This window comes from Odocoileus virginianus, chromosome 34 (genome assembly GCF_023699985.2).
Source record: "Odocoileus virginianus isolate 20LAN1187 ecotype Illinois chromosome 34, Ovbor_1.2, whole genome shotgun sequence".
Taxonomy (NCBI): domain Eukaryota; kingdom Metazoa; phylum Chordata; class Mammalia; order Artiodactyla; family Cervidae; genus Odocoileus; species Odocoileus virginianus.
Window position 1 is genome coordinate 1,998,227 of NC_069707.1, and position 24,054 is coordinate 2,022,280.

A 24,054-nucleotide genomic window follows, 5' to 3' on the forward strand; every position below is an offset into this window, starting at 1 on the left:
CTTCCCTGTCCTTCGCTGTGTTCCAAAGTTTGGTAAACCCACATTCACTGAGTCAGTGATGCCATCCAAGCATCTCATGCTCTGTCAACCCCTTCTCCTCCTGCCTTCAATCTTTCCCAGCCTCAGTCTTTCCCAGTGAGTCAGCTCTTCCCATCAGGTGGCCCAAGTATTGGAGCTTCAGCTTCAGCATCAGTCCTTCCATTGAATATTCAGAACTGATTTCCTTTAGGATGGACTGGTTTGATCTCCTTGCAGTCCCTTAGACTCTCAAGAGTCCTTGCCAGCACCACAGTTCAAAAGCATCAATTCTTTGGCACTCAGGCTTTTTTATGGTCCAAATCTCACATCCGTACATGACTACTGGAAAATCAGCTATTACATATAGCCCCTCTTTGGGGAATCTCCTTCCAATTTAGGTCACCGTAGAGCATTGCGTAGAGGTCCCTAAGCTGTACGATAGGTTCTCATTAGTCATCTATTTCATAAACAGTGTCTCTAGCGTATACGTGTGACATTTCTTGGCATATTGTCCCCTCTGTATCCTCACTGAAAGTTGGCATGTCATCTTAGCCGGTTAACATTCACTGGTGATCTGTGTCAAGGCTGCGCCAAGGGCTTTCCCAGTGATTAGCTTCTTGAACTTTTGCAGCCCTCCTTTTTCAAGAGGAAGCCGAGGTTTGAAGAATCAGTGATCCATCTGAGATGGTCCGGCTAGGAACTTACAGGATTAGGGTTAGATCCTCAGATCTTGTTGATTTCTGTGGTTACCATCCCTTTTCCTAGACCGTGCTGCTCTCATGTCTTTGTAAGTGTGATAATTTATGTTCAGTCAATCCCCAGAACTGTCATTTTCTGCAAAATGTTATTTCCATAGGAATAAGTTAAGCTGCAAGGAGAACTTTATCACACCATTCATATGGTATGGCTTGCTTCCCTGAACTGGGTCACCACCCTGGGTAACAATTACCTATACTGTAAGGTTTGCCTTATTAATCTGAACTAGATAAAAATAACTGGCTTCACAGAGCTTTCGAAACAGTCTTCAAACTCCAAGATTTACTAATAATTGAATAGAGTGACTCACAATTGGAAAGGCAAGTGATTTTGCTTGCTTATTGGCTGTGAGATATGAGATAAGCTGTTTAGACTGACCCTGTCCCGTACGATCACACTGGTCACATGTAGCCATTTAAATTTCTATTTTAATCTATTAAAATGAAATGCAACTATGGGTTCACTTCCTCAGTTGCAATAACTATGTGGCTTTTGAGCATGTAAAACATGGCTAGTGCCACTGATGAAGTGCATTCCAGAGGCAGAGGGTGGAGGAAGGAAATGAAAACACTAACTTAGAAAGAATCTGCACCCTCAGGTTCATAGCAGCATTATTTACAATAGCCAGGATGTGGAAACAACATAAGTTTTTATCAACAGATAAATGAATGAAGTTGTGGCATATATACATATATATGTCTATATATATATATATTTCATATATGTATATTCCATATATATACATATATGGAGAGGGAAATTTTTAATCTTAATTGATTAAAATAGAAATTTAAATGGCTAATATATTGGATGGTGCAGAAAGTTCTTTTGGACAGCACTGCTCTAAATCTGAAATTCAAACCCCTCAAAGTCTTCTGATGCTGTTTCCTGTCTGGTAATGGGTCTAAGATCTAATAATAATTATCATCGCACCATAAGATAGCGTGTAAAAGGCTTTGCAAACTATAAAGTGTTACATAAATTCTGTTACCTTATTGCAGTGTCATAAAATCATCTAGTCTTTGACATACTAATACTTTGGCCCTTGGGTCTTACAATCATGTCAGCTCTTTTTCAGAAGTTGAATTATGGATCTTGAAGCTGACGTGTATGCTTTGTTCTTTAAGATATACACACATATCTAATTATGTAATGTAGGCAATTATACCATGTAATACGAACATCGTCACTTTCCCACGTGGACCATATCTATTGGAAATTAACAGAAAAAAGTTCCGGTCCACGAAAGCTGCTGAGTTCTAAGTGTTGCCTGGTGAGAAAGTGATGGCTGCGGGTTGCAGAAGAGGTGAATGAATAACAGTGTCAGGGCGCCTCATGGTGTTGGTGGTTATCAAGCTCATTAACTCTCAGCAGCCCCGGTGACTAACGCACGTCTCACTCGGACTCCGGGACAGGATGTGACTTCTGGGTACCGCTGCCCTCCCTGAGCCCGTCTGGTGTCTTTCAGGGACCTGCGGAGCCTCTCGGGCGTGAAGCTTTCGGCCGGCACCATGGAGAGGAACCTGAGGAACGTCCTCGTACTCTCCTTGGGGTTTCTGCTGCTCTTCACTGCCTACGGAGGGCTGCAGAGTCTGCAGGTAGGTGTGCGACGGCCGTCTGACCTCACCTCCGGGCTGCCTCCGGGACACCAAGATTACCCGTGCCGCAGACGGCGAGGAACGTGGGGTCTGTCCAGGTCACCCTCCCCAGTCCTCTACACAGACATGGCTCCACACGCAGCCCCCGCTCCCAGTTCAGCGGGATTGCACAACTGCTGGTGTCTGACCCTTGGTCGAGGAGAGCTGGACTTGGGTCAGTGGTTTGATAAGGTCCACCTTGCCTTTTGTGGGTGAGAGGAGACACACGACTAATCACTGTGAATCTGTGGTCGGGGCGGTAATGCGAATGCGTCAGAGGTCCGCATGGACTCCTGCTTGATCTGCCCTGGGTAGTTCCACTTCATGTCTGACCTTTCACCATGAATGAAGCCTCGAGGAACCCCCAGGGGTGGGCAGGAAGGAGCCGGTCTTCAGGCCCCTGGTGCCACCTTCACCAGCTCTGTGCCTTGGGCGCTGCCCCTCCGTGAAGCATTTGTAAGGTTTCTGACGACATGTAGTGTGGTCCCGCAAGGTGTGTCAGTCAGGCTTCTACTGAGCGCACGGTATTGAACCAGAATAGCACGCAGAAGGGGCTCAGAATCGGAGGGTCAAGACAGGAGTAGAGATTCAGACCTTCTGTTCTCATTGTTACAGTGCAAACTCTGGACTTGTGGTTGATGAGGAAGCTCAAATTCAGCCCTGAACCCCAAGTTCATGTTTTCCTCAATGAACCCCGATCTGGTCTCTTTCTGATTAAGCTCTCAGAGAATGAACTTTCAGCCCAGGGGGATGCCCAGAGTCAACTGAAGGGGAAGCACAGTCCCTTTCTGGCCAGGATCCTCCATGACTTTGTAGACACTGGTCAGCGCTCTGGGATGTAAAGTCCTAGCATGTATGAAGCACCTGCGTTTTGGGGCTGCACTGAGCTCGTGTTGAACGTGGTGAGTGGCGTCCGGAAGGAGAGCTGAGGGAGGGCGTGGACCCATCGGTGCCACCGTCCACACAGGAGGAAGTCGCCCTGGCGTGGGCTGGTGGGGTCAGAATTCTCAGGGAGCAGTTGTGATCTGACAGCAGATCGGCCCCTGGACCGAGAACCCAGTGAGGGAGGGGCCACCTTAGGATCTGCCCAGACTCGCAGCTCTCGGGACCGTGGACCTCGAGGGATACACACGATCTGAGGGCCTGCCTAGGAGCCTGTCGGAGCAGCCTCTGTGTGCGGAGAGCGTGCAGGTGAGCGGAGGCCATGCCAGCCTGCACGTCTTCCCCAGGGCGCCTGCTGGGGGCCCGCTGCCACTGGAGTGGCCTCCTCCTCCTCAGAAGACCAGTGATCTTGGAGAACCAGACCTCCAACCTGTCATGGGAGGAGCCCACCTACCCCTCACCCCTCTCTGTCCCTGCTAATTGGGCCATATCTCCTCGCCCACTGATCCAGAGCATGTTGTGTCTGAATGCTTGCAGCCGGAACTGGCTTCAGAAACAACATGTAAGGACAGCATGGATGTGGCCTTCAGGGTGGCTGGATCCCACGTTGGAGGGATCTGCCTGCCTCCATCACTTCCTTCTGCTTTCATCTGCTTGGCGTCATTCTCGGGCCCCAGAGAGGTGGCAAAGGTGGCCGCGAGCATGCCCAGCATCCCAGCCCTGGTCTGGGTGTGGTCGTGCACTTGCCGGGGACCCAGACACACGTCTCCGCTGCCTCCCTCATGAGCCGCCAGCCTCCTGTTTATCGTTCTGGTCGCAGTGTGCCTGTCACATTTTTCCTGCTCCATCCCCGTGCCCAGGGTCTCACGTCTGTGTGGTGTGCACCTGGGGTCCTGTGGTTCACACCACATGGCGTGTGAATTCCACGAGGCCGGCCCCCACCCCCCAACGGCACCGCTGTGTCCCTGCCTCAGACAGCACTTGGCGCGCTTGATGGCCATTTGGTGAGTGAAGCCATTGATATGTGCTCATCTCCTGCTTAAGGCCCTCTGGGGCTCTCCACGGGCTTACAGATCCGCTCCAGGTCCCCAGGACGGGTCCGGGTCTCCCCAGGTCTACTCTTGCAGCCGCATCTCCCTGGAAGAGAGCCTAGTGGCTCTGGCTGAAGCATCTGACTGTTCTGGGGTCTCCCCTCTCAGGATGGGGCCTCTGTAACCCACGCCCTAAACATCCCCCCCTCACCTACACCTCCTGACATTTCCCTGGTCACCTCCACATCCTGCAGGTCTCACGCCTTCCAGAGAGTCTTCTGACACGAGAAGGCCTAGCCTTCGCGTCCTCCTAGGAGGTTGGCCCCTGAGTCTCCCCCGCAGGGCTCACTGTCCCCTGCGGTAGCCTGTGGGCAGCATCACTGACACCTGATATCCGTGCAGGTGTTGTCTTTTTCTTGAGCATCCCTGGAGCCTCACATCAGCCGCTACTGGTCCACGCTTGTGACCAATCGACCTGCAGATCGAGTTGAGTGACCAGCCTCACTGTTGAGTACAGGTCACTCCCATGGGCTTTTTCTTGGGCAGGTATTTTGCAAATTGGTTCTCCTCACATTTGCAAAGACAGGCCTTTGAACACGGTCACTGGTGTAAGAAAGAGGCATTTGCTTTTGAAAGTCGTTTCCCGTGTTGGAGGTTGAGATCCACCTTCTTTCCCAGCGGTGGGTAGTGAAGCGCTATGGTCAGTAACAGACGTACCTGCTGGTTGGCTGTGGGGCTGTGGGCCAAGGGCATTCTGGCGCAGAGCCCCGATGCCAGCCTCTCATTAGCACATGAAGGGGAAAGCTCACGAGTCAGGAGGCGTCAGGCTCGAGTATTAAGCGAGTAAGGGGCCCTGGCCAAGCCCGTTCTCTTGCTCCATGCTCCAGGAGACTAGTTACGAGCAGAAATTTCCAGGTAACCCCCACTTCAGAGCAGACTATTCAACTTCTGACTTCCAACCAGATTTTAGAATTTTCATGGGTCCAGTTCTTGTTTTCAGTGCCAGTTAATCAGCCAACACGATTAAGTACCTATTTGGGGCAAGGCACTCGGGGAGATTCAGAAAAAGCACACCTCCCTGAACTCAAGACCCTTGGAGACCCTTGACCTGTGCTTGAAGAAAGGGCACCATCTGGACAGAGGAGGATGGTCAGAGGGCGGGGCGTCTGCGCGGAGGAAAGAGCCAGTCCTGGAGTGAGCTCGGCCGGCAGGCCTGCCGCCTGTGGGTGGAGTCCCCTGCGGTCTCTCTCGCAGGTGGGGGGGGGACCTAGTAGGAAGGAAGGTGAACGGTGCTGGTGTTTACGTCGGGGTTTGGTGTCGTCTGGACTAGCTAGCTGGGTGTGCGACTGGACACGGTGCGCGGCTTTCCCGAGGGGGCAGGGCCCCCATCCCAGCCGGAAGGAGAAGGAACGCGGGAGCTCTCAGTTCAGTGTCTGCCTGCTGCCGACACTCAGGCCGTGGTGGTTTCCTGAGTCTGGGGCGTGGCTTCTGCAGGGGAGGGACCCTGTGGGGGTCATGTTTCTCCCCTGGTGTCTGGTCAGTGGCCTGGAGGCCAGCCGGCATCCCTCCATGAATGACCGCAGGGCCGGGCTGAGCAGGACTTGGAGGCGAAGGAAACAGGGTCCAGAGGGAGGGTCTGGCTGCCGGGGGCGGGGGAGGCATTTGTTTTCTTCCCCTCTCCCCTCCCCCCTCCCCCCTCCCCCTCCCCCTCCTCCCCCTCCCCTCCCCCTCCCCCCCTCCTCTCCCCCTCCTCCCCTCATCCCCTCCTTTCCTTCTACATGTGAAACAAATGGAAGAAACAATCAGACTGGTTCTTCTTTCACAGCAAAAACCAAACGTCACCCCGGCATGGCCTTTGCCAAGCGGGTCTGGTACCTATCCGACCTTTAGGCCCCTTCACACTAAGCTATGCTAAGCACTCAAGTTAAAAACGACAGCACTAGGAGAAGCGTGCGCTTGTGTTTGCACACCTTCAGACCGGGGCTCCTTGCTCAGCCAGAATGCTCATCTCCCGAGGAGCCTGGGGACCCCAGGGCTCCCGGCTGCCTGGATGCCCTCTCCCCTCTCCCGACAGGGGGGCAGGTGCTGGAAAAGTCTGAGCTGCCCCATGGTCTCTGAGCTGCCAGGGGCCCTGGGCTGCCCATCCCTGGGCTCCAGAGTTGCTGACTCAGCTTGATGCGAGTCCACTGCCATCTCGTCTGCCCGTCCCTCCCTCGGCTGGAGGAGAGGAAGCCTGCCGCTGGGCCTCGGGGGCAGGAGGCGGCCCGGAGCGCCTGGCCCCGGCCTCTGACGGCCCGTCGTGTCCCCGCAGAGCAGCCTGTACAGTGAGGAGGGCCTGGGCGTGGCGGCGCTCAGCACGCTCTACGGCGGCATGCTGCTGTCCTCCATGTTCCTGCCACCCGTCCTCATCAAGAAGCTCGGCTGCAAGTGGACCCTCGTGCTCGCCATGTGCTGCTACGTGGCCTTCTCTCTCGGCAACTTCTACGCCAGCTGGTACGCCCGCTCCCAGCGGCTGCTGCACCCCGCCCTGCGCCCAGGGCGAGCCGTGACTGCATCCCCTGCTTTCCCGCCAAGATGCCCCGACCCCCAACCTGACCTCTCCACGAGCCCCCCAGCTTCCCTTCTGGGCCAGGGAGGGCACGTTCACGGCCCCAGCAGCAAGGGGAGAAGCTGCCTAAGCTGTGGGGGGTGAATTTCAGGGAGACCGAGCAGAATGTGACCTGGGCCAAACCTCACCCGCTCAGCCCATCACAAAGGGTGCATGCGGCAGGGCTGGAGCCGGTGTCCCAGGCTGCGCCTGAGCTCTGCCTGCTCCGGGATGGACAGGGACCCTCAAGGGACCCTTGCTCCCAGGGGCACGCCGCTCAAGCGTCTGCCGGAGGGACACCCTTTGTCATCCAGGATGTACTGATGTGCTGCAGTGTCTGACTCTTTGATACCCCGTGGGCTGTGGCCCACCAGGCTCCTCTGTCCATGGGGTTCTCCAGGCAAGAACACTGCCGTGGGTGGTCATTGCCTACTCCAGGGGGTCTTCCTGGCCCAGGGATGGATCCCACATCTCCTGCCCTGCAGGTAGGGTCTTTACCCTGAGCCACCAGGGAAGCCCAGTGCTATGGTGGATTCACGTTATTCTTTCTCTTGTTACCAGACAGGGTCCTCCTACAGAGAGCGATAGACAGGGAGGTGGGTGCATACATAGATAATAAGTCAGGTTTAATCTTCTGCCATTAGAAATATCTAGAACCCTCCCAGTCTTATCTATTGTCCCAGCTCACTGTAGCTGCATCCAAGCACAAAAACAGTACTGACACCAAATTTCACTCTTGCAAATGACCCTGAACCAGCAAAGTGTCTGATTTTCTCATTCATCTGAGTCTGAGGGTGACTCAGTCAAGCTGGCCAACCCAACAACACAGTAACCTTCCCTGGGCCAGGCCGGGAGCTAGGGAGGGAGGAAGGGGCCAAGGCAGCCCACGTCCACTTTTGTCTCTCAGGTACACTTTGATCCCCACCTCCATCCTGGTGGGACTCGGGGCCGCCACGCTGTGGTCTGCACAGGGCACCTACCTCACCATCGTGGGGAACATGCAAGCGCAGAAGACAGGACAAGTCGGCAAAGACGTGGTCAACCAGTACTTCGGCATCTTCTTTCTCATATTCCAGTCGTCCGGTGTGTGGGGCAACCTGATCTCATCTCTCGTGTTCGGCCAGACGCCCACTCAAGGTAACAGGAAGTGGGGGCCACCCAGGGTCCCTGGTCCCTCCCCTCATGTCCTCATTCAGGACATGAGCGGGTGGTCACATGGGGCCCCCAGACCTGGTTCTCAGACTGCATGGACCCCAGCTCCTCCCTGGACAGTCTGGTCGGGTCTGAGGGCCCACCTAATCCCTGGGTGCCTTGGCCGCCAGTCCTTAGGGAGAGGTGTCCTGGGGAGACTGAGGGCCACTACCTGTGGAACGCGAGTTCATGGAGTCCTTCAGTTCAGTTCAGTTCAGTTCGGTTCAGTCACTCAGTCCTGTCCGACTCTTTGCAACCCCATGGACTGCAGCATGCTAGGCCTCCTTGTCCATTGCCAACTCCCAGAGCTTACTCAAACTCATGTCCATTGAGTCGGTGATGCCATCCAACCATCTCATCCTCTGTCATCCCCTTCTCCTGCCTTCAGTCTTTCCCAGCATCAGGGTCTTTTCAAATGAGTCATTTCTTCAAAACAGATGGCCAACATATTGGAGTTTCAGCTTCAGCATCAGTCCTTCCAATGAATATTCAGGACTGATTTCCTCTAGGATGGACTAGTTGGATCTCCTTGCAGTCCAAGGGACTCTCAAGAGTCTTCTCCAACACCACAGTTCAAAAGCATCAATTCTTCAGTGCTCAGCTTTCTTTACAGTCCAAGTCTCACATCCATACACATCCACGGAGTCCTTACTATCCTTCTAGACTAAGAATGGTTTCCAGGAATTTATTTTCCCACTGAATCAACCCATTCACCAGTATTTTCAATATTACACAAAAGGCCACTATCCCCAACAGATTTGAACATTTGATGACCAGGGTCTTAACTTTTTTCTCTACCCAGCCTCACTCAGACAGGGTTACAGAGTGTGTATCTGTTTTATGCCTGCACACTTTGCTATCTGAAGACTTCAACCAAGGGAAGAGGAAATGCATGTCTTCAGTTCTCACAGGAAGCTTTATTAATGGGGAAGAAGTGCTAACTCTCCCGTTATCAGGAATATTTCTCTCTGCCTTGGTCCTCTGTATTGCTTATCTACTCAAGAAATAAGAACCTTTCCTCCCTTTTTGCTCACATGATGTCATCCTTGCTGAGTACATCTGCAGAGGGAAATCACAGGGTTGATAGACACCAATCATTACTTGGTATTGTCCAAACCATCAGCAATCAACCAACCGAAGCTGGGGTGAAAGTTCAGGCTCTGACATCACTGGTGTGGAGGCGTGAACAGGTTCACTTTTAAAGGCATACAGACAAGTAAGCTTAACCTCTCCCTGGTCACTGGACACAGAATTTGAGGGCTGGAAGGCACGTTGGGAGCCTTGCAAGGCGTCTCCACCTTTCTGTGCCCCCAGCCTCCACACCGCCGCCTTGTCCGTGGGCTGGACACCTCCCCAGTCACAGGGATCCTGCGGCATCTCGTGCGCTGAGCTCACTATTATGGGAACGATGGAACACCGAGGACGCTTGCCTGTGACATGTGTCTCCTTTCTTCAGAGATTCGATGTGGGTCTACTGAGAGTCACTGATCGCTCACATGTCTCTCTTTTTATGGCTAAGAAAGCAACATTCAGAGACAATATGAATGAACCCGCCCACGGTGACGGGTCTCTTTACAGATGAGTCTGAGAACCCAGTGGGCCTGACACCTGGTCTAACCTACCCTATTTATCATTCTGAAAAGTGGAAAACTTTCGATGAAGTTAGCAACGCAATATAACCATAAGCCAGCATTTATTCCACACGAGTCCGGAGTGTCTTAAAATCAAGCATATAGATGTTTCCGAGGAGAGACGTGGCTGAGACACTGGGCGGAACAGCCCCCATGGTTGGCTCTGACCCGTGGGGGGTCTCATGCTCCACATGGCCATACTCCTCTCCTCGGTGCATCCTTCTGTGTGTCCCCTCTCCTGTCACAAGTACGCCATGTCCTCAGTCCGCCTCTCTGCTTCCGCAGGGACCGTCCCGAAGGAGCAGCTGCAGACCTGCGGGGCCAGCGACTGCCTGATGGCCGTGGCGTCCACCAACAGCACAAGACGGCCCTCCCAGGACCTCATCTACACGCTCATGGGCATCTACACAGGTACGTGCCGGCCCCAGGAACCCGGGCAAAGCAAGACGAATGCCTTCCCGGGCCAAAAGGACCGCCTTCTCAGGGCACGGATGATCTGAGCTTATCTGCACACGCCCCTCAGAATGCGTTCAGCTGCGGGTGCCTGGGGCTTTTCCCACATGAAACCCAGGGCAGCAGCCTCTGCTGTTGGAGGTCTTGCGTGATGATGGAAACAGCCCCGCGTCTGCACCGTCCAGCCCCACGGTCATCACATGTGCTTATTGAAATTCTAATTAATGAAAGTAAGATGACTCTTCCAAGGTCACAGCCGCACGGTCCACGTGCTCATGGCCACTCGGGGCTGCGGCCGCCTTGTTGGCGGCACCGAGGGGCCCGCGGCCTCGGTGCATCGAATCCTTGTGGGGCTTCCCTGGTGGCTTAGATGGCAATGAACCCGCCTGCAATGTGGGAGACCGAGGCCCAATCCCTGGGCCAGGAAGATCCCCTGGAGGAGGGCATGGCAAGCCTCTCCAGTGTTCTTGCCTGGAGAATGCCGTGGACAGAGGAGCCTGGTGGGCTGCAGTCCAGGGGGTCGCACAGAGTCAGACAGGACAGAGTGAATGTCACACTTCACGTTTCAACTACATCTGGTTGGATCTGGAAGTCCCACATCTCGGGCTTATCACCTTCTTCTGAAGCATATACTTGAATGGCTTCTGAGAGGCTGGGGCTGGGCGGGCGTCTCCTACTGCCCACCCTTGGGTGTCTGTGCAGCCTCGTGGCTCCTACTGCTGGTCACAGGACAGCAGATGGTGTGGAACACTGGAAGTGTGTGAGGACATGGCTGCCCAAGGGGGTGAGTCCCTGTGACGGCGCTCATCCTTACTGTTCAGCCGCTCAGTCGTGTCAGACTCCTTGCGACCCCACAGGAAGCCAGGCTTCCCAGTCCTTCTTCATCTCCTGGAGTTTACTCAAACTCATGTCCATCGAGTCGGTGATGCCATCCAATCATCTCATCCTCTGTCGTCCCCTTCTCCTCCTGCCTTCAATCTTTCCCCGCATCAAGGTCTTTTCCAATGAGCCAGTTCTTTGCATCAGGTGGCCAAAGTATTGGAGCTTCAGCTTCAGCATCAGTCCTTCCAATGAACACCCAGGACTGATTTCCTTTAGGACAGACTGGTTTGATCTCTTATCCTTAAGATGCTTATTTGAATGAAAAATTTCTAAATGACTCCACTACTTTGGGCATACCTTTAGATTAGATTTTTGGTTTTTTGGTGTCCATTTGAAAAAAATTTAAGGATATTCTTTATCATTCTTGAATTCTGGAATCTGTGAAGGCCTTGAATTGTATCCTTAATGACCAGGAGTCTGATAAGAGTCAGATTTTATGGGGCTGAGTGCAGACGCCACTGGGAATCAAAGGTCGGGAGGCCGTGGGCACAGTCAGCTTGTCCCCATGGAGAGATCAGCTACCACCAACACTCTGGTCTCTTTCAAAGTCACTTCCACATCAGAGGTGCCGAGGGGGCCCTTTACGCTGGCAAACCAGAGTGAGCACTAGAGCTGGGGCCCAGAAACCAGGCAGATGAGGTCCTGGCTGGCGGTGACCTTAGAGGCCAGATGTGCGTTCAACTAATCACAATTTGAGAGGATGAGTGTTTTGAACAAAGCTGTCAGCTGACAAGTAGCGACATCTCCTTGGGAAGTTGGGCTCTAGGGCAGCTCTGATGGGGAGGTGGTGCCCAAGCGGGAACTGAAGGATGAGTAGGAATTTACCAGCAGAGGAGGAGAGATGAGTGGGCCCTGAAGGCAGAGAAGCCCCAGAGGCAGCCAGCGGGGCTGGAGGCCAGAAGGCGAGGTGGGGAGCCCGTGTGCGTGTGCGTGACCCCTGCAGCCCCGCACGGCAGCCTGTCCCCTCCCTGTCCTTTCAGGGTGCGGCTTCCTGGCGGTCCTGCTCACAGCCGTGTTTCTGGAACCCGTAAAAGATGCTGGGCCAGAAGGTGACAGCGAGAAGCAGGCGACTCCTTTCTGGTCCACTTTGCTGTCGACGTTTAAGCTGCTCAGAGACAAGCGCCTGCGTCTCCTGATCCTGCTGCCGATGCTCAGCGGGTTCGAGCAAGCCTTCCTGTCGGGCGACTACACACGGGTAAGAGAGGGGCTGGCTGGCGGGTGGCTCAGGGCTCCCTGGGGCTGCACTCCGCCCTTCCGGCCTCAGGGGAGCTGCCCGTGAGTCTGGACGTGAGCTCACCTGGCCTGGGACCTTCCCGGGGACACCTCTTGCTTGAGACGTGTCTGCAGGTAAAGGACCAAAGCTGCTCGGGAGTCATCGCAGTGACTCTGCCTGCATCTCACCCAGCATCCTTGTCTTAGAGTAGAGAATAGAGAAAGCTCTGAAATCTACAAATAACACTGAAATTCCTTATTACCTAGCTTTTAAAGATTTTTTATTCTACATTAAAGTCTACTTGATTTACAGTGTTGTGTTACCAGGTGTACAGCGGGGTGGTTCAGTTATACATCTGTATGTATACATTCTCTCTCAAATTCTTTTCTCATTTAGGTTATTACAGAATATTGAGCAGAGTTCCCTGTGCTATACAGTAGGTCCTTGTTGGTTATCCAGTTTAAATATAGCAGAGTGTACATGTTCACCCCAAACTCCCTAACTGTCCCTTCCCTCCATTCTTCCCCTGCTCATTACCATAAGTTAGTTCTCTAAGCCTCTGAGTTTGTTTCTGTTTTGTAAATGAGTTCATTTGCATCATTTATCATATGATATTTGTCTTTCTCTGGCCAGCTTTACATAGTATGATAATCTCTAGTCACATCCATGTTGCCACAAATGACATCATTCCTCCTTTTACGGTTGAGGAGGATTCCATTGTACGTGTGCACCGCATCTTTATCCACCATCTGTGGATGGACGTCTCGGTCGCCTCCGTGTCTTTGCTACCGTAAACAGTGCTGCGATGAACGTTAGGGTGCGTGCATCCTCTGGGGCCATGCTCTTCTCTGAATGTTTGCCCAGGAGTGGGATTGCAGGGTCATAAGGTAGCTCTATTTTTAGTTTCTTAAGAGGTCTCCACACTGTTTCGCATGAGAGCTGTACTAATTTATACTCCCTCTTACAGTGTAGAAGGATTCCCTTCTCTCCACACGCTCTCCAGCATTTATTGTTTGTAGACCTTTTGATGACGGCCATTCTGGCTGGTGTGAGGGGGTACCTCGCAGTAGCTTTGATTTACGTTTCTCTAGTGATTAGCGATGGTGAGCATCTCTTCACGTGCCTCCTGCTCCTCTGTATGTCCTCTCTGGAGAAAGGTCTATTTGGGCCCTTACCTAGTTCTTGAATAATGAGTTACAGTCTAGAAACGGAGGTGGCTCAGCGCAGTTGATGCCCTTTCCCTGGCTGTCCACGTGCCCCCTGCACTGTCTGCCCACTTTGTGCCTTCTTCAGGGGTCCTTGTTCAGGCGTGGCTGGAGAGGAGCCCATGTCTGGCTGGCCACCTTTATCGAGGGTCTCTCCCGGAGCCCGTCTCCAGAGCCCCTGCCCAGGTGGGGTTCTGTCCTGGAGAGCCCTGTGGGGTGCTGTGGAAGGGGTGTCACAGACAGGGACGGTAGAGAGAAGGTTTCTGCCCAGAAAGTGTGGGAGAGGAGCTGGGTGTTGGAGGGGCTGGAGACAGCCAGGGCCAAGGCTGGACCCTCCGGCCTATGTCGAGAGACCCGCCCCCGAGGACCACCACTCTTCCTCCAGGGAACTTCCACTCCAGCCCCCCCACGGCTCCTTCCCAGGAGGGGCTGCCGGACTGGCAGGGAAAAAGGCAGGGCACGGATTTGAGTTCCAGACAGACCGCAACCCCCCCTCGGTGTACGGCCCTGCATGCTCGGGCGCCCGGGGCTGCCCGTGGCCCGTGCTCTGAGGACTGCCTCGTTGGAGTCCTGGAGTTCCCAAGAACGACAGGGATGACGCACAGTCCCTGGGTCTGGACGCGGCCACTCCCCTCGGACTCGTCAGGGACCGCCGCCCGTGAGCTCGGGCAGGGCCTGCACCATCCGGGAGCCAGGGGCCTCCTGCTGTGTCTGTCCTGATTCTGTGGGCGTGAGAGCCGCAGCCCTTGAGCCCTGGTCCCGGGGGCCCCTCCACCCCCCACCTCCCGGGTCTGGGGCAGGAGGTCTCTCTGTTCTTCTCATCTCTGTGGAGATTCCCTCCCTGTTCCTTCCATCTTCTTTTTTATTAAGACCTTATTTGTTGGAGCAGTTTTAGGTTCACAGTAAAACTGAGCAGAAATTAGAGATTTCCCGTACCCCCCCACCCCGACCCCACCGGGCCATGGCCTCCCCCACTGTCTACGGCCCGTTTGTCCGCCTGTCACTACTGGCGCACCCGCACGGACACATTCTCATCACCCCGCGTCCTGCGGCTTCCCGGGGGCTTGCTCTTGGTGTGTGTGTTCTCGGGGTTTGGACGCAGGCATGATGACATGAATGCATCATGACGGTAACGTTCAGGGCAGCTTCAGGGCCCTAAAGCCGCCCGAGCCGCCCGCTCACCCCCAGCTCTGTCCTCAGCCAGCTTCCTACAGGCAGGAGGGGCACGGCCCGCCGCAGCAAGAAGACTTCAGACTGAACAATAGTGCACCACCCCTGCACTGCAGGGACACGGGGAGAAGGTCCGTCCACACCGGTCCCCGCTTAGCTCTCCCTCCAAAGGGCCGCCAACACTGCCTCCGCCTGCGAACGGAAGGCCCAGCAAGCTTTCAGGCCAGCTCAGCAGGCCGGCAGTCACACGGCAGACAGCGTCTTAGCACAGCCTGGAATCCCTGGCTCGGATGAGCCCCCAGAGGGCGGAGGCTCCCACGCCTGGGCCCCCGGGTGGGGCGAGGCCGGCGCGGGTGACCTCTGCTCTCCCCCGCAGTCCTACGCCACCTGCGCCCTGGGGATCCAGTTCGTGGGCTATGTGATGATCTGCTTCGGGGCCGTCGACGCCCTGTGCTCCGTGCTCTTCGGGAGGCTGGCCCGGCACACCGGCAGGATCGCGCTCTTCGCGCTGGGTAGGCGGGTGCTGGGTGCGGCCCCTTGGGCTGGGGGTTGGGGTGAGGACGGGGGTCGCTGGAGGCACAGAGAGTGGGTGGGCGGGGGTCAGGCAAGAGGCAGGGAGCCTCCCAAAAGGAGGAGATCTCGGTTCACGCACCGGATGCAGCTGGCTGTCTAAACACGCAGACCCTTCTGCTTCCCCTGGGGGACCAGGGAGCAGCAGACGCAAGGTGACAGTGAGAAGTGAGGGTGTTCACGGAGACAGCTAGAGTCTTTTGATTTATATTGAGGAACAGAGATGCCTAGTAACTTGCCCAAGGTCACAGAGCCCTGGGAAACCCCGGAGGGTCCCAGGCTGCTCTGTCCCCCTGGTCAGGGGGCATCACAGGGTCTGCAGACTCACGAAGCCGAGACCTCGGCCGTGAGGACAAAGCCTGGAGGAGCGAGGAGGCCCTGCCCACAGCCCCTGCCTCCCTGTCCTGTTTCGAAGGCCCAGTTCCCAGGCTGGGTGGTCCTTTTCCCCTCCCCTCCCCACGCCCCCCACTCAGTGAGAAGCAGGGGTCCCACCAATCACCCTGAATGAAGAAGCCCAGTCTCTCCCACCCTGAGCCCCCACAATCTGGGGCCTCCTCTGCCCAGCAAGATGACACTTTGCTCTAAGACGCAGAGGTGTGTCACCCCAAGGCCCCCCTGCCCTTGCCCCCGTGGAGGCCACAGCTGGGCAGAGTCCCGCACCTGCAGGGGTGATCCCCGGCAGCCGCCAGCCCGTAAGAGTCACGTCAAAGGCACGGGAGAAAGCATGCGGCAGTAGTCTAGGGAGCAGGGGGTCGGAGGCTCAGCTGGCAGCTCCGAGGGTCTGAGAGGAGCCCCTGCCCCCCTGCCCCCAGGGGCCGTGACCCAGTTGGCCTGCATCGTTGCCCTCCTGCTGTGGAAGCCACACCCCAGCCAGCTGCCCGTGTTCTTCGTGTTCCCCGGCCTCTGGGGCATGGCCGACGCGGTCTGGCAGACACAGAACAACGGTGAGTGCCTGGCGCACGGCTGGCCCGCTCAGGGGCCCCAGTTTGGCCAGCCGCGGAGGGCACAGGGCCCCCGAAGGGAGATGGGGAGACGTGCGTCAAGGAGCAGGGGCCAGAGGGCGGGCCCCACTTCCTCCTGCGGACTTGGATGCACGATGCCCGGGATAAAAGACAACCGAGTGCGCAGCTGTCCTTGCTAACGCGACCGTCCCGTCGTGGGTCCCCCCGGAAGAGCTCCTCTGGGCACAGCGATGTCCTGCCCGTGGTGTCTGGGCAGAAGGGCTTCTGCCTGCTGAGGCGGGGGTTTTCGGGGGGAGCCAAAGCTTACAGATTACCATGGCAACGTCCCTCGGTGGGCGGGGAGAACTGAGCTAGGGGGTGGGAGGGGTCAGTCGCGGCCTCATCCTGGGGCCACGCCCGAGTGGCAAGTGGCATCCAGTCTGATTGTCGTCTGGGCAGCGGGGAGCCGGGAGGAGGGGGGCGGCGGTGAGGCCGGGAGGCAGCAGGCTCCGTAACAGCACCCCACAGCCGGGGGTGGGGCTTGTAAACAGGAGAGTATCCTGCTCATTGTTCTGGGGGTGAGTGTCCAGGATGAAAGCAGGCAGATCCGGGGTCTGGAGGGCCCGCCTCCTGGCTCATAAAACATCTCACTGAGTCTTCGGTGGATGCAGGGGCGAGGGGGGGGGGGCATCGGGCGTCCCCTTCACAAGGGCACTCTAACCCCGAGGGCTCCCCCCACAACCTCATCGCTCCCAGAGACCACCTCCCAACACCGTCCCCTGGGGGTTTCAGCCTCTGTGTTTAGGGGGAACTGTGAGGACAGGCTGGCTGCAGTGCTGAAGGGAAGGGCGGCGGCTGGCCCGATCAGGGGCCGACCTGCCTGGTGAAGGGGCCGGGTTCGCTCAGTGCCCACAGAAGCAGCAGCAGGGGTTTACAGCTGGGGACGGGGTAGGGTGAGCTGCTGCCACAACGCAGGGGACGTGGGGATGTGCAGGGGTTTGCTGCACAGAGGGACGTGGTGAGAAGGGGCTGAGAGGTGGAGCTGCTGGACGCAGGGAGGAAAGGAGGCCAAGACAGGCCAGGACCTGGCGGTCCTGGGGCCAGGCTGGACATCAGGACCCCCAGGGCTGGAGGCGGCCGGCAAGTCCACAGACAGCAGGGTTGGAGGTGTCCGCTGAAGGGCTTGGCTTGGGCTTGAACAGGACAGAGGACCCCGATCAGGGGGACCCAGCCCTGAAAGGGGTTGTCTTGGGCGTGTGTAGCGGTAATGTTATTAAGTCGCTCAATCATGTCCGACTCTTTGCGACCCCATGGACTGCAGCACACCAGGCCTCCCTGTCCCTCACCATCTCCCAAAGTTTGCCCAAGTTCATGTTCATTGAATCAGTGATGCCATCCAACCATGTCATCCTCTTCTGCCCTCTCCTCCTCCTGCCTTCAATCTTTCCGAGCATCAGGGTCTTTTCCAATGAGTCAGCTCTTCACATCAGATGCACAAAGTATTGGAGCTTCAGCTTCAGCTTCAGTCCTTCCAATCAATATTCAGGGTTGATTTCCTTTATGATGGACTGGTTGGATCTCCTTGCAGTCCAAGGGACTCTCAAGAGTCTTCTCCAACACCACAGTTCAAAAGCATCAATTCTTCGGCATTCAGGTTTCTTTATGGTTCAGCTCTCACATCCATACATGACTACTGGAAAAACCATAGCTTTGACTAGGTGGACCTTTGTTGGCAAAGTGATGTCTCTTCTTTTTAATATGCTGTCTAGGTTTGTCATAGCTTTTCTTCCAAGAAGCAGGCATCTTCTAATTTCATGGCTACAGTCACCATCTGCAGTGATTTTGGAGTCCAAGAAGAGAAAATCTGATCATTAATTTTTGATGCAGAGTGAAGGGCTGTGAGGAGAGGAGAAGGGGTGTGGGGAGCAGAGGACAGCTGAGAGGCGAGGAGGGCGCCCAAGGAGGGCGTGTGGGGTCAGGGGGACTGAGGGGCACCCAGGCTGGGAGGGGAGGGGTCCCCTTTCTTTGGAAAATGTGGGAAGGCAGTTGGCATGAAGGACACGAAGACTACCACTCTGGGGAAAGGAGTTAAGTTCAGGCCTGAGAGTCCTGGCTTCCTGGAGGAGCCACAGCCAGGGATGCCCTAACGTTACAGAGGGCATTGGCTGTGGCCGGCAGGTTAATCCTGTGAGGATTCGCTCATGATGTAGCCCAGCGGGTGGCATCACCCCCATGGCACCTCGCCCAGCAGCAGGGAGGCGCCTGCAGAGAGGTCCGGGCTGGAGCAGCGAGGGGCTCAGGGGGCAGGTCTCCCAGGACCCGTCGACAGCCCTGGGGGGGGGGGGCGGGAGCGCTGAGGCCCCAGTAGGGGAGCCGTCTCTGCAGCCAACAAGCCACCGATGGGTGAGCCAGGGCCTCAGGGGCAGATCCGGCTCAGAAGGGAGCTTCTTCCCTTGGAAATGCCACCCACCATCCAGCCCTCATCAGGGAAGCACCTGGGACTGGAAAGTGGGTCATGCCCAGCCACAAACAAGCCAGCAGCCGCCGTTTCCAGGCACGGGGCCTGGCTGCGGTCCCTGCACCCAGGGACGTCACACACGGGGCCACAGCGTCCCAGGACAGCCCTCCTTAGCACCTGAGTCGTGGCCGGCCTGTGAAACAGCGGGGGAACATCCCCGAGCAAACCCGACGCCGTTGGAATCAAGGGGTTTGGGTTTCACAGTCTTTCTCCTGCCTCCATGATGCAGGAGGCGCTCCTGGAGTTCTGGGACAGAGCGGTGCTCAGCTCAGCGCCACAGACTGCAGTGTTTGGAACAAAGGGCAGCTGGAGGAAGCGGTGACAGATTAGCCGCAGGTGGGGCTGTTGTTCAACAGAGGAAATGCCTGAGTCAGCCGAGGAGATAAACAGCAACCACACTCGCTTTTCTCGGCCGGGCGTCTGGACTGTAAGCCAGTGAGAGATCCCCACAGCCCCGGCAGGACTCTTAGGCGCTTCAGCCAGCGATCGTCCAGAGAGAGCGTCTCCACGTCCCCGTGGAGGGGCGAGGGACCCCCACTGTTTACACCCCAGTGCTTCTGCCGACTTGCTCTCTGATTAACTGACCTCTGGGCTCGGGGAGTTTTTTGCAGTGTTTGCACTGAGAGGTCAGGTCAGGGAAGCACAGCCGTGCACGGCGCACAACGGTCCCCAGGCTTTCGGGAGGCTCGCGGTGAACCTGCTTGGTTTTCTCTCTCCCTGAGACATGGGCGTAATTGCCCCAAGTCTCCCTTCCTTTCCACAGGCACAAGAGACCGTCAGGCTGAGCCTTTGTCAGGTTGAGCAGCTACATGAAGTCCGGTGAAAGACTTGGGTAAAGCCCTTCTTGAATAAGAATACCAATTTAAAATGAACTATTTCTGTCTTTTTGTTCAACTTAGAAGTAAGGGGTTTTTTTGAGTAAAAATCAGTTCTTGGAGGGAAACTGTTCTTCCCGTCTCTGATTTGTGACCTCCTTAACATCCTGACCAGGAGGGCTATGTTAATAACAGACTGGTCCACCTCCCTGCAGTGTGGTCCATCCACACTGTCTCTGTGTTTTCAAAAACCGCACGTTTTGTGTAGCTTTTGCCACCTGCCAAGACCAGCTCTCTCACTTCTGCTGTTTCAGTAGCAAGTTGGATTTCTAATGCAATTCTCCCTGAATGTGTCTGTTAAGAAAAGACATGAGTCACGTACATTCCTAGTCAATGAGACGGAATACAATTGCGCACAAGGTAACCCCCTTTGCAGTCACCACTTCTCAACGGAAAAGCTGATTGCTACAACGGGGCGGGACCATCCCAGCCCCCCCTTCCCGGGGCAGAATCCTGCCTCTCCCTGCTCCGGGTCCCCACTGGGCTCCGGGGAGCCCTCCGGCCTGTGGAGCCGCTCATCTCGGCTGCTCTCTGCTTATCCACCCCGACAGAACTGTTGCCAAGGCAACACTTGCATGCCAATGCCTGGATCTGAGACGACGCGGAAAGTCTGGCCTTGAAATACCCTTTTGCCTCATCAGCCGCCGAAGGGGCTGTCTTCAGGCTGATAAATTCAGAAAATCTGTCCTCTCTCACATGCCCGGTTCACAAATCCTGTCGTTTCCAACAAACAAGACTTGTCCTCGTCCCGGCCTCTGAGCACAGAGTCCACATCTGGTCACTTTCACCTGGTGTCTTGGCCAGGTTGGGCAGCGAGCAGGCTTTTCTTCTTTCTGTTTTATAATAATCCTAGATCGACGGAAAAGTTGCCGGTAGAGTGCAGAATTCCCACATACTCTCCATTCTGTTTCCTTAATGCGAACATCTTACAAACCTGTGGTAGACTTGTCGAAACCGAGGGACTAACACTGAGAAATAACGGAACTTCAGATTTTATTCCATTTTCCCAGCTTTCCCCCCCTTTCTCTGTGTGCTCTGAGACCCCGGGCAGGCGGCCACGTTACATGCAGCCACCGCGTCTGCTTTTTGGTCTGTGCCAGCCTCTCTGCTCAGCTTTGATGCCCGTGGCCCTTTTGGAGAATATGGGTCAGGGGTTGTGTAGACTGCCCCTTAACTCAGCCTCGTCTGATGTCTTCTCATCACTGGGCTGGTTTCAGGGAGGAAGACCCCAGCGTGCAGGGCCTTTCTCGTTGTGTTGAGCGGGGAGACAGCACACGGCTGGCCCACCCGTGGACCCTGCAGAGGGGGCCCCTCACCCTCATCTACTCAGGTCCCGTCTCCCAGCCTTGCTTTCCTGACCTGTGAGGTACGGGGCGGGTCACGGCCCCTCCGGAGGTCACCCTCATCCATTCTCTTTCTAGTCTCCACGATGGTGCTTCTCTGCGAGAGGCCCGCTCACCGGACTGGTTACCGTCCACACCGTGAAACCCTTCTGATTTCCAGACAGGAAGGTCCTGGGGTGGGTACCTGGGCCTCGGGGAAGCGGCAGCGTTCTCTGCCGGAATCACAGCCGCGTTTCCGCCCCTGCCTGCAGCTCTCTTCGGGGTTCTGTTTGAGAAGAACAAGGAGGCCGCCTTCGCCAACTACCGCCTCTGGGAAGCCCTGGGCTTCGTCGTCGCCTTCGGATACAGCACGTTTCTGTGCGTCAGCGTCAAGCTGTACGTCCTCCTGGGCGTCCTGGGCGCCGCCATGGCCGCCTACGGGGCCGTCGAGTACCTGGAGTCCCGGAAGGCGGTCGGGCCGCTGGCCGCAGCGCGGACAAAACCCGCCGAGGAGGGGGTGACACAGACGAAGCTGTGAAGCCACAAGCCCCGCGGTGGGTGGACCCGGGGCGGCCCCAGAGCAGGCGAGCATTACCCGAAGACGCCTCGGGGTCTGCGGTTGATTCTTTACGACCGCTTCAACGCGGTTTCACTTTTACGTGACGTTTTTTCTATTTTATCAGAGTCTTCAGTCCACCATCTCATCAGTGGAGATGCAGAGTGTAGGTGGAGGAATCAGTTCATTTCAGATACAAAAGAGTTATAAACTCAGGATACCACCAGCCACCAGGGACTTGCCTAGACTCACGGGTCAATAGCCTAGGCTTGTTTGGGGGTTGTTGTTAAGAACTCGAAAGTCGCTGAAAAGATGCAGCCCAATGCCAGCACTTTGCAGATGGGTAAACTGACGCCCCGGCAAGTCAGGGACTGCCTCCCAGAGTCAGTGAGGGACAAAGCCAGACGAGGCTCTCTGTGTCTTGAAGCTTATAGGGTAAGAGTTTCTAAATAAACGCAGGTATTTTATGGACCTGACTCTTGTCCAAATACTTCACGCCACCCCCCTGGATCACACACACAAACGTCATCACATTGGCTTGTCGGAGGCCATTGATGACAACAGATGCAAGTTACTTCCAACGGGACTTGACACATGGGGCTGATAACACATGAACCCAGACGCGGGCCCACCTGTCTCCTGGCCTCTGCCTGCCTCTCCGGCAGGTACGTCCATCCTGCTCCTTCCTCCTCGTCTGACGCCCGGTAATGCAGGCACGGCCGTTCTCTGAGCCCAGCTGTCTTTTGGAGACACCCCACCCTGGAACCTCTCAGACAGGGCTCCCCGTGTCTCCTCTTTTCTCCTTTCAGCCCAGCTTGCCTCCTCCCCCACCTCGGTCCCTGCTCTTCTCCAGGCTTCTCTCCACGCATCCCGTGGCCATGTGCCTGCCTGCCCTCCTCCAGCCCTGAAGCAAACCTGTCTGGCAGGCCCTGTGACCCTCCCGAGGCCGAGTTTCCAAGGTGTGTCCTGCAGCCGAGCCCAGGGCCTTCCACCTTCCAGGGGGCCGCCCAGCCCCTCTCCAAGGCACTGTGGCCTCTAGAGCTTTGTTCACGGGCCTCGTCGACCTTGAGCACCTTCCTGCCCTCAACACAGACCCCTCAGGCTTGTCTGGGCTGTGCCCGTGGCCACAGGACGCACACTTCCTGACGCTGGCTTTTGTGTGCGCCCCCTGCTCAGCACTGTGGCTGGCAGTGCTTGGTCCTCCTGGGCCTGGGTGCTGGAGCTGGGGGCACTCTGCCCGCAGAGACCCAGTGGGCTCGCAGAAACGCACGAACGTGGGCAGAGGGGCCCGGCCGGGAACATCAGACCACAGCCGCCCCTTCTCCCGACTCCAGGATGAGAAGCCACGGGAGGGCCCTGCGTCTCTGTGAGGTCCGGAGTCGGAGGCCAAGGCACCCCGGACTCTGGCGGAAGGCTGAGCTCCTTGCTCTGTTTGTGGCTGTTGCTGCTCAAGGGAAAGCGTGCAGGAGCCCCAGGCCCTCGGGCGACGGGAGGGCTTCGGGTCCAGGGGGTGCGGGCCTGGGCTGGCAGTCATCTGAGGAGCGGCCGCCGGGGCCGCCGAAGGCTCCCACTGGACAGCATGCTCCCGCCTGCTGGCCGGCTGCTCCTGCAAGGTGGCCTGTGGCACTCAGGCCTTTCTTTCCTGCTCATCCTCTGAGCTTGGCCTGCGCCCTTCAACCTGGGTGTGTGTTCGGGGACCCTGATGCGGGCACAGAGACAGACAGGGCTCTTGCTTCCTCCTGGGCCCCGGGCTGGGGCGGGGGGTGAGCGGGGGTGCCGGGGTCACACCAGTGTTGCTCTGGGAAGGCTGAATTGTAGCAGAAAGCAAGGGACTTAATCTTGAGCATAGTACTCTATTAGCAAAGTGGAAATGTTCCTCCTTCATAAGGAATCATTGAGACAAGATGTTATTCAAAGGGAAAAAGCAGAGGAGAGATAAATTAGGAGTTTGAGAATAACATATTCACCCTGTTACATATAAAGTAGAACAACAAGGACCTATCTGTATAGCACAGGGAAATATACTCAATATTTTAAAATAACCTATAAAGGAAAGAATCTGAAAAAGAAAATATATATATATATATAATGCTTAGAACTTTTTTTAAAAAACACTGGATTATAAAACACTATAAAGCACCATATGGACTTCTCAGGTGGCTCAGCCGTAAAGAACCCGCCTGCCAACGCAGGAGATGCAGGAGGTACTGGTTCAGTCCCTGGGTCGGAAAGATCCCCTGGAGGAGGGCAGGGCAACCCACTCCAGTATCCTAGCCTGGAGAATCCCATGGACAGAGGAGCCTGGCGGGCTACCATCCATGGGTCACAAAGAGGGGACACAAAGTGAGCAACTGAGCACACACACCAAGCACTGTACACAGTGAAATAAGAGTGTACTCCTCAGACTAAGGTTAAATGCAGTGGTTTCGTCCACCTCTAAACCCCAGTGCGGCTATTATGAGCCTCGATTAGACTGGATCCAACAATTGTTAAGTTTCTTATCCACCTCCCAGGGCTCAGGAACAAAGGCACAATTTTACTACTTGCTCAGAGTTACTCACTAGGAAAAGATTTTCAAAAATAAAATGTATGAATGTAATGTCACAATGTATGGTT

The 24,054-nt window shown here is 55.9% G+C and overlaps 1 protein-coding gene across 2 annotated transcripts in view; it reads left to right on the plus strand.

The window, feature by feature from the left end:
- The window catches only part of UNC93A (unc-93 homolog A), a 33,829-nt gene extending 11,920 nt beyond the window's left edge, over nt 1-21,909 (plus strand). Inside the window, exons 2-9 of one of the 2 annotated variants that reach the window (XM_020885947.2) lie at nt 2,243-2,372; nt 6,636-6,817; nt 7,819-8,048; nt 10,019-10,144; nt 12,049-12,263; nt 15,033-15,168; nt 16,039-16,170; nt 21,155-21,909. In XM_020885947.2, the coding sequence (XP_020741606.2) occupies nt 2,243-2,372; nt 6,636-6,817; nt 7,819-8,048; nt 10,019-10,144; nt 12,049-12,263; nt 15,033-15,168; nt 16,039-16,170; nt 21,155-21,420 (1,417 nt within the window). In that variant the 3' untranslated portion in view covers nt 21,421-21,909. Of the gene's footprint in view, nt 1-2,242; nt 2,373-6,635; nt 6,818-7,818; nt 8,049-10,018; nt 10,145-12,048; nt 12,264-15,032; nt 15,169-16,038; nt 16,171-21,154 lie in introns of those variants that run through there. The other variant, XM_020885950.2, reaches the window with a different exon arrangement.
- The last annotated feature ends 2,145 nt before the right edge of the window (nt 21,910-24,054 follow it).